Source organism: Hippopotamus amphibius, chromosome 10, assembly GCF_030028045.1.
Source record: "Hippopotamus amphibius kiboko isolate mHipAmp2 chromosome 10, mHipAmp2.hap2, whole genome shotgun sequence".
Taxonomy (NCBI): Eukaryota; Metazoa; Chordata; class Mammalia; order Artiodactyla; family Hippopotamidae; genus Hippopotamus; species Hippopotamus amphibius.
In genome coordinates, this window is record NC_080195.1 from 5631492 (window position 1) to 5642190 (window position 10699).

At 42.6% G+C, this 10699-nt stretch overlaps 1 protein-coding gene across 1 annotated transcript; it reads left to right on the top strand.

The window, feature by feature from the left end:
• The first annotated feature begins 302 nt into the window (after positions 1 to 302).
• Positions 303 to 3690, top strand: DEFB108B (defensin beta 108B). Its single transcript, XM_057697761.1, has 2 exons — positions 303 to 360; positions 3527 to 3690. The coding sequence occupies exons 1-2, from the start codon at positions 303 to 305 to the stop codon at positions 3688 to 3690; spliced, it is 222 nt and encodes a 73-aa protein (XP_057553744.1).
• Positions 3691 to 10699: the final 7009 nt, after the last annotated feature.

Consider the following 10699-nt stretch of genomic DNA (forward strand, 5'->3'; position numbering starts at 1 on the left):
ACCCTTTAATCTGGAGCCAAAGTGTTTGAAGCTTATGTTCCCATTTCACACGGTTTTCTGGTCAAAAGCCTGCGGCCCACATCCCCCTGATGAAATCAATGTCCAACAAAACAAGGATTCTCAGCCTTCCGGCGAAAAGGCCCTTCTGCACACAGGGAACGCTTCTGTCCACCGTGTCCCTAATGAGGTACAGGAGGGCACTTAACATCCTGCCAAAGACATTCCACTGGTGCCGGGGAGCCGCAGACGGAAGTTTTCTCTGCCTCTTGGAAATGAAGCCAAGCTTTCTCCTCTCTCCGGCCATGAGGACTGCTGTCCCTCTGTTCACCATTCTCTACTTTATGAGCCAAGTTCCACCAGGTAACAAAATAAATTCTGCTGCAGGCTTGGTGAGAGTAGAGCGCCTAACCCCTTACGGGATCCGGTGCTCAGGGCGATGTGAGCGTCACGTCGCCCTGAGGAGGGGTCTCATGGGAAACCTGGACAGAGCGGCGGCCACCTGACTCAGTAGTTCCCCCCAGCAACTCCCAGTTGGATGACGTGAAGTCAAGGGCTTCTCAAGGCCTTGAAACCCTCTTTGCTCCAGCACTGAAGATGAATTATTGAGGCAAGTTTACCAGCAGTTTCTAGATCTAGGTAACAAAAAAATGGGTCATTGTTCTACTAAATCTTGGTCTCCAAACCTCCTCTACTTTCAGCAAAAATTCATACCCGAAGATACTGACATAAGAGCTATGCCAAAGCTATAGGGGCAGAGGGTTGGTGAGGGGGTCTCTTTGAAAGGCTTACTCTGAGCCTGAGAGAACTCCAACCCACTGTCCCTTAAAACGGTTGGCCCCCAGGCTTGACGATGTCCGTGAAGCCTCCATCCCAACCGCAGGCTTCCTCTTCCTTTTCAACATCTGTTCTCCTAAAGTTGAACTTAAACACAGGGATCAAGATGGCACCACGGTGAGTGCATCCTCCCGCATTCTGCGTACAAACGTGGATCACAGGTGCAGGCACAGACGTGTATCTCCAGGACATGTAGATATAAGGAGGGAGGAGGGACTTACTGCTCTGCCTCAAGAGGAATGTCTTATCTTTTCCTGAGAATTCAGGCTCCCAAGGGTTGGGAAGGAGTATGAAGGAAGATGCAGGTGCGTGAATGCAGACGGTCCCCATGTAAGGAGCTCTAGTCTACTTAATCCCAGCCTTGTCATCATCTCAAACCCCTTGTCGAGTGTGGGGTAGTGGATACATTTCATGGACAGGCAAATTATGTGTGTGCGGACACACACACACACACACACACACACACACACACATGCACAGAATATTGCTCTTCTGGGAACAGGCAGATGAAAACCTTGAAGAGAGTAGCCTCGAACACTTAGTACTAATCTGATCCCATGATTGTCCTTCCAAAGCCTGCTCCGACATCAGATCCTTTAAGGCTTAGTGCCTTAAGCTTTCAACGCCTGTGATACTTCTTTGGTCTTTCTTTGGGTCATGTTTTATTTCTCTCCTGGTTCTCACTTAGAGAACCTCTCCTCCACCCTCGGGGCCTACTTTGAGGGTTAGTTGACTCCTCCCTGGACTACCTAGCAACCAAGGTGACTGGCCTACGAGTTCTTGGAGGTCAAGGGCCATCATACCTTTTTGTGTTTGTATGCCTGCTTCCCAGGAGGGGCCTCACCCTCTGTGTCTGCTTAACAAACACCCATTAGTGCTTGCCTCCGGAACAGTAAAGAGTTAAGCCCAATTTAATGCATTTGACTTTCAGCTGAATTCACTGGACTTTTGTTGAATGGCTATAAATGCTCTACACTGATTTGAAGCTATGCAAGAATTGGCTTTTATGTTGCAGAATAGGAAAATCTAGAAGCGCTGGTTTTGAGACCTCTTTTACTGTCAGCAAAGAGCTTAAGACATTGTCCAGGGAAAGGCGCACTTTGTGACGTGTGGAGACTGCTCAGAATCAAGCCACTTTCGAAACTGAGCCCCTCGTCGTGTGCCCCTCCCCCTGAACACATATGTCAGGACGCAAGGCAAATACGATTCAGTGTTTTTAACAAGGATGTTTGTTCAGCCCTTGAGAACTCGATGTATGCAGTGATTTCTGCAGCAGATGGCGACCTCCACGAGCAGCGCCCGGGGGAGGAGCAGCCAGCGCAGCCTCAGAAGGCAGGAGATGCTGCCCTGGGCGCGATGTGCATGGTGCCTGTGTAGGGCCTGTAGGGACAGTGCGCCCTCCCCCCGGGCGCTTTTCTCCCCTCCGGAAAAATAGCCTCTCTCATAATGTCCTGCATGTATGTTATCTCCTGGGTCTGTATTTCAGTTCCACTTTTGAAAGACACATACACACATCCACACGCACATCCACACACACACACACATCCACACGCACATCCACACACACACACACATCCACACACACACCCACACACACACATCCACACAGACACACACACCCACACCCACACACACATATCCCCCCACACACCCACACACACACATCCACACACCCCCACATACATCCACACACACATGCACACACACACATATACATACACACACATACACACACACATCTACACACACACACATCCCCCCCCACACACAGCCACACCCCCCACATACATCCACACACACGTGCACACACCCACACACACATCCACACACATACATACACACACATCCACACACACATCTACACACACACACATCCACACACAGAGACATACACACACACACATCCACACACACACATCCCCCCCACATCCGCACACACATCCACACCCCCCACATACATCCACACACACCCACACACACATACATCCACACGCACACACATACACACATCCACATACACACATATCCCCACACACACCCACACACATCCACACCCCCCACATACATCCACACACATGTGCACATGCACCCACACACACACATCCACACACACACACACGCACACACATACATACACGCACATCTACATACACACACCCACACACATCCACACCCACACACATGCACACACAGACATACACACACAGACATACACACACACACATCCCCCCCCCCCACATCCACACACCCCCACATACATCCACACACACGTGCACACACATGCACACACATACATACGCACACATCCACACACACAACCCACACACAGATTTCTCTAAACAGTTTCTTCTAATCTAGGATAACCAGCAGTACAAGACTAATATGAAATAAAAACTGACCTCTGCCCTCGCTGTTAGGAGATTAATAAGGGGTGAGAAAGACAGGGGTGGGGTGCCCTGGAGTGAGGGCAGGGCTGCCCACGGCTAGCCTTTCCTCACTTAGATGCTCTCAATATTGCCAGACTGTACAAGAAGGCCCCGAATCCACATTGTTGTGTGGAAGCAGATTTTTAACAAATCAAATAACAATGAAAAATTCATACAAGACTCTCCAGATACTCCCTCTTCCCATGTAATTCAATAAAAATTCAGGGAGGTGAGGAAACAGGTACCGCGCTCTCTTCTCTGTGCAGGCGGGGCCCGTTTCAAGGAGGTCTGTGAGCGTCCCAACGGCTCCTGCCAGGAATTCTGCCTCGACTCCGAAATCCAAGCCGGGAGGTGTCTGAACGGCCTACCGTGCTGCCTGCCTATGACGCACGTGCCCCAAGTCGACCCCACTACACCCAGGAAGCGCTGACGCCCTTCTTAAGCTTTCTGTTTCTTTGGATGTTTTATGCTCACTCTCTCGTTCTCTTTTGCTCTCTCCTCTCTTTCTGTCTTTGTTCTCACAGGGATTCTTAGTGAGTTCTCAATAAATAAAAAAACAAAACTTGCAAACATAAAACCTATTTTAGGAATTGGTTTGATGTACTTTTACTTGGTTGCGGTTTGGTTTCCAACTTTCCACCTGGCCTGGATGAGCTCCAGGTTGGTGGGGGAGCTTTTTTCTTACCTGCGGTTTTTGCCTGGCCCTGCAGCCCTCCACCCTTCATCTGGGGAGGCTACTCCCCTTCCCCACCTGGAAAATGCACCGCTTCATTCCATGCAGCCTGTGGGGTCTCCCTCCCGACGGAAGGGCAGCTCACGGGAAACCTGCGTAATAGGGTTCCCCAGATTTCTCCAGGAAGCTGAATCATGGACAGAGTGACACCCAGGTAAGAGACAATTTCTTCTCATGCCCTTTTCAGAGCCAGTCCTCTGGGTTCCCTTTTTCCCACATTCTCACCAACACTCTTTCTCTCTTAATTTTTGACAATAGCGATCCTAACAGGTATGGGATGATATCTCACTGTGGTTTTGACTTGCGTTTCCCTAATGAATAGCAATGTTGAACATTTTTTCATATGCTTGTTAGCCTTTTGTAAGACTTCTTTGGAAAAACATCTATTCAGGTCCTTTGCATGATTTTTTAATATACATATTTATTGCAAAATTATTACTCTAATAAGGTTATCTAACACTTTCACCACCTCAGACAGAATTTTTTTGCATGCGTATTGAAAACTTTTAAGATCTACTCTCTTATCAACTTTCAATTATACAACAAAATATTGTTAACTATACACACAAGGCTGTATATTAGATCTCCAGAACTTACCCACCTTACAACTCAAAGTTTGTACCCTTTGACCACCTTCACCCATTCACCCCAACCCCCACAACCACCAATCTACCTGTGGTTTCTATGTGTTTGGATTTTTTTTAGATCCCACATATAAATGAGATCATATGGTGTTTGTCTCTACCTGACTTACTTCAGTTAGCATATGTTCTCAAAGTTCATCTATGTTGTTGTAAATGACAGGCTTTCTTTCTTTTTTTCATGACCAAACAATGTTCCATTCTGTGTGTGTGTGTATGTCCAATTCATGTTTCCCACCACCATCTATTAAAGAGACTGTCATTTCCCCGTCGAGGAGTCCTGACTCCCTTGTCAAATATTAGTTGACCATATATGTGTGGGTTTATTTCTAGGCTCTTGATTCTGTTCTGTGGGTCTACGTGTTTGTTTAATGCCAATCACATGCTGTTTTGATTAATGTAGCTTTGTAATACAGTTTGAAACTAGCAAGGTGTGATGCTCCAGCTTTGTTCTTCTAGCTGATTGCTCTGGCTATTCAGGTTCCGCTGTGGTTCTATACAGACTTTAGAAATTGTTTTTTCTATTTTTGTGAAAAATGCCATTGGAATTTTGAAGGGAATTGAACTAAATTTGTAGATTGCTTTCAGTAGCATGGATATTTTAACAATATTAATTACTCTGGGATACCTTTTCATTTATTTGTGTCTTCTTCAATTTCTTTCTTTCATTATTGTCTTATATTTTCAGTGTACAGGTGTTTCACTTCTTTAAATTTGTTACTAAGTCTTTTATTGTTTTTGATGTTATCACAAATAAATTGTTTTCTTAATTTTTCAGATAGCTCATTTTTAGCATATAGAAAGGCAACTAAGTTTTGTATGTTGATTTTGTATCCTGAAACTTTACTTAATTCATTTATTAGTTCTAAGACTTATTCATGGAGTCTTTTCGGGTTTTCTATGTATAAGGTCATTTCATCTGCAAACAAAGACTATTTAAAAAAAAAACTGCCATATGATGCAACAATTTCTGCTTCTGGGGTTTATGTTAAGGGAACAGAAACACTAACTCAAAATATCTGCACCCCCATGTTCACTGCAGCATTATTCAAAATAATCAAGACATGGGAAAAACCTTTTTCCATTGATGGATGAATGAATAAAGAAAATGTGATATATATTACATATATGATGAAATATTATTAAGCCATAAAAAAGAATGAAATCCTGCCATTTGGAACAACATGGATGGACCTTGATGGCATTATGCTACATGAAATAAGTTAAATACTATATGATCTCATTTATATGTGGAATCTAAAAGAAAAAACAAACCAAAGAAATAATGAACTCATAGATACAGAGAACAGACTGGTGGCTGCTGGAGTCAGGGGGTTTGGGGGTGGGTAAAAAAGGTGAAGTGGACAAAAGGTATAAACTTCCAGTTATAAAGTAAATCAGTCCTAGGGCTTTACTGTACAGCATGGTGACTATAGTTAATAATACTGTATTGCACGCTTGGAAGTTGTTAACAGAGTAAACCTTAAAGTTCTCATCACAAGGAAAAATCCTGTAACCACGCACTGTGATGGGTGTTAATTAGAGTTATTGTGGTGACCGCTTCACAATGTATAGCTATATTGAATCATTAGGTGGTACACCTGAAACTAATACAATGTTGTATGTCAACTACATCTCAATAAAAATCATTTCTTTTTCAGTAATCAATAAAATAAGAGGACAAAAATTCAGTAAGCATATAGAAGACCTGGGCATTACTAACGACCAAGTTAATCTAATTAATACCGTTTAAAAACTTCCCACAAAGACAGCAGGATAAACATTCTTTCTAAGTGCGCACTTACCAACGTAAACTGTATTCTGGGCCACAAAACAAGTCTTGATAAACATACAATTATCCAAATTACACAAAATATGTTCTGTGATGTTAATAGAATTAAACCAGAAATCAATACTCAGTACTTGGGAAATTCCCATATATTTGGAAATTAAACAACATGCTTCTGGATAAAAATGAATAAGTATTTGAACTGAGTAAAAATAAAAATACAACATAATGAAATGTGTGGAACAGAGCTACAGTAGCACTTCAAAATAAATTTATAGTATCCAAATGCTTATAACATCAAAGAAGAGCAAATTAAATCTAAAACAAGAAAAGGAGGAGATGAATGTAAATAATAAAAGAAATTAAACAGAAAATCAATGGAGAACAAAAATGAAATGAAAAGCTGTTTCTTTGAAAAGATGAATAAATTTTTCAAAGTCTTACCATTCTGATCTGAGAGAGAGAGAGAGAAAGAGACAAAAAGAACACAGATTATCAATGTCAGCCATTACAGGAAGGACATCAGATCCTACAGATATAAGGTGAACAACCAGGCATTCTTAGGCATAACTTTATGTCCATAAATCCAACACAATCAATGAAAATGGGCAAATTCTCTGAAAGAGACAATCTACCAAAACTCACTTAAGAAGAAATAAGTAAGACAGTGGCACTGACATATATATAGTACCAAATGTAAAATAGATAGCTAGTGGGAAGCTGCTGCATAACACAGGGAGGTCAACTCGATGATGGGTGATGACTTAGAGGGCTGGGATGGGGAGGGTGGGAAGGAGTCGCGAGAGGGAGGGGATATGGGGATACATGTATAAATACAGCTGATTCACTTTGTTGTACAGCAAAAACGGGAACAACAGTGTAAGGCAATTGTATTCCAATAAAGAGCTAAAAAAAAAAGGAGAAATAAGTAAGAAAGAAGAAAAGACAAACTATAGAGACAGAAAGATAAGATGCTGTCAGGGCCTGGGAATAGGAGATGTTGACCACAAAAGGATGTGAGGGGAGTTTGGAAGATAATAGAACTGATCTATGTATTAATTGTGGTGTTGGTTATACGACTACATGCATTTTTTTTAATTCACAGAAATGAGATAAATTTTAATGAATAAAATTTTATCGTGTAAGACATATCTCAATAAATCTGACCTAAAAGACAATACAAATATCAATTCCATTCCTGTCTTCTGCTTTTATTGCTCCTTTATCTGACTTCTAATAGCTTGCATCTTCTTTTCACCAAGCTTGAATGTCACGATACAATTCACTTACAAGAACTTGCTATATATCTCCGCCCAGAACATGGCCTTCCAGAGTAACCACTGCTTCCACCCCCATACCTTTCCTGTACTTTTGAGGCCTGGCACTACTACAGGGACAGGTAAAAATCTGGAGGAGGTCCAGTCATGCAGAAAAGTCTACATCATACTCTTTTATAGTCCAAAGTATGAAACAGTGGGCACTGATCGTGGGCTATGGGGAAAAAATCCTGTCTGGCTCTGCTCCTGATGCGTTCATAGAACCCAAACTGTTTCCTGGGTTCATTCAAAGTCAGCTGCCACCTGATAACCCTACAGCCAAACCTTAGCCCTAAGGACTGGTCCAAATGGCTAGAAGAAAAACAAACCTTACAGGAGGATTTAGATGCTATAAACCAGAGTTCTCAACTGGAGATGCTTTTGCCCCCAGCACATAATTGGCAATGTCTACAGATACTTTCAGTTGTGACAACCGGAAAGATGCTACTGGTGTCTAGTGGGTAGAAGCCAAGGATGCTACTAAACATCTACAATGACAGAAATGACGACCTTCAAGACAAAGAATTATCTGACTCGAAATGTCAATAGTGCTGAGGCTGAAAAACTCTGCTACAGGCGTTGACACAATGGTAAGAACCAAAACCCAGAGGAGGATAAACATCTTGCCTCAAGAGCATGTCGTAGCCTTCCTAGGAAAGCCCTAAATAGGTGCAAGGCGTCCACCCACTCCCGTAGCTATCCTTCAGCACGGCGTGCCTTTAATTCATGGACATGCAGCATGTGAAAGTAGTCCTTAGACACTCCAGCATAACTGGTAACATTTTCATTCTTAAATACTGTTTCTCTCCTGTTTTTGCTTCTCCATCCTCTTCAGTGCTTGACCACCTCTGGCCCAATTAGCATCAGATCCCCTTGCCTGAACAAACCTGACTTAGTTCATCCCCAGCTCTATACTTCTCTTTGTATTCCGCCCTGGAACATTGTTCCCCTCGATGACTTAAAATTTGTCAAAGAAGTTACAAATGAGTTTACAACATAATCACTTGACACATCCGCACATCAAAAAAAATCTGACTACTTAACCTTTGTAACATTACACCCACTGTGGCATCACTTTCCCCAAAGTCTCTTTGTTCCAATTTCCCTCTTTGATACTATGGTCCCCAGTGGTGCGGGGACCAGGACTGTGCAAATCACATTTCCCAGACTCCTTTTCCTGTCGGCTTCCAGTGATAGGCACTACAGGGGCATCCGGAGCTTGGAGAAGGGGGAAAGCACGTCCTTCCTCACTTTCGTTCCTGCCACTGTTGCTACAGCAACAGCAGCTTGCATCCAGGAGCAACGGTCGGCCCCAGGGTCCGCCTTTCTCATGGCACTCCAGAACCAACCTCATCACGTCCTCGAACAGATGCCACCGAAGGCCAGTTGATGCCCCTTTTCCACAGACCTGAGGACTGACTCCGAAAGGTCTTGCCTCCGAGCTGCAGAGGCACCAGGCACAGCTGGGGAACCTTCCCCCATCCTCCCAGGCCAGAGGACCACAGGAGGCCTCCTCAGGTTCCTTCCATTTTGTTGTCCCATTGAGCAGTGGTATCTACTGCCTGCGGTTACTTCTGGGTCCCCTCGTCATTCTCTTTGAATAAATGCTGATACAAATCCCCTGTGTCCAAAATACCAGCGTATTCTAACTGACTGGATCCTGACGGATAGAACTGCTATCACTATCGTTTCTCCTGCTGTTGCTACTGTTACTACCACTACCTCATCCTAGAAATCTAGGTAACAGGTCCAGCTACCTAACAATAAACGGACAAAGACTAATGCAGATGACGTTTCCTCACTCAAGATTGATAGATCAAGTAGGTGAAAAATACATTGACTACAGAGCATTTGAAACAGCAATTTTTAGGGTAAAATCTACAAACACTTTCAATTCTAAACATTATAAATGTGAAATAGAACTCAATTTCTGTTTTCCACATAACATAAAGAAGAACTGACTACCTACGAGTTCTCTCAAGATCCTCAGTAATTTTAATGGAAATAGCACAGATAAGTATGTTTGCTCATAAGGCATGTAACTGGAATTTAATAACAAAATGAAAATGAAAATAAGAAAGCATAAAACAGTTCAAAAACATTTTAATAACTAGAGAGGAAATAATGAAAATACTCCGTATACTGGTTTACTGATCAGATAGGCTAACATTGCTCCTATATAGACATGTAGAATTATTATGTAAGACAATGTAAACTGCAAAATTTTATTCAACTAAATCGAATGTTAATTTTGACAATGATTGTGTTCTAGAGTGGACCCACTTAAACAAAATGTCCACGTTTCCCTCTCCTTCAGTAACAAAAGGTCGTCACTAGCTCCCTCCACTCACACACATAACACTACAATTTCATGGAAAATCAAGGGCAGGGCAAGAAACTCTCAAAGACTAAGCCTTAATCTAAGAGAGACTGAAGTCCAAAAGAGACTGTTTTAACCAAAAAAGATTCAGATTTAAGATACTTTATCTGTATGCATATGAATAAATGATGTGTGTGCATTCGCCTTACTGAAAATATATTTTAAAACAACCATCAGCACCATGCATAACAGTGAAATACAAGGCACTAGTTTTCAAATAAGGACTTGCTATTAGCTACTACTGTTTAAAATTGTGCTGGAAATTCCAGTCCCCAGAATTAGTCACATTTAAGGAAAGAATAATTTTTCGGTATTTAATAATGATTTTTCTTTTTTTGCAAGTTAAGTTTTACTTGGGGCAAAATGGAGACAGCATTTCACATGCCTCTGAGAAACTGCCCCCTATCATGATATTTTTTACAAGAGAAAAAATATCCACTGAGAATCTATACAACCCAGCATGTGGCAGCTTCTGCTCGGCTCCCAGTGACCCCTGCCTCCTGTGTCCTTGCCGTGTAACCCTTTCCCCCAGGGGACTTGCTTCTAATGAATAGAACATGGTGACTAGTGATGGGACAGC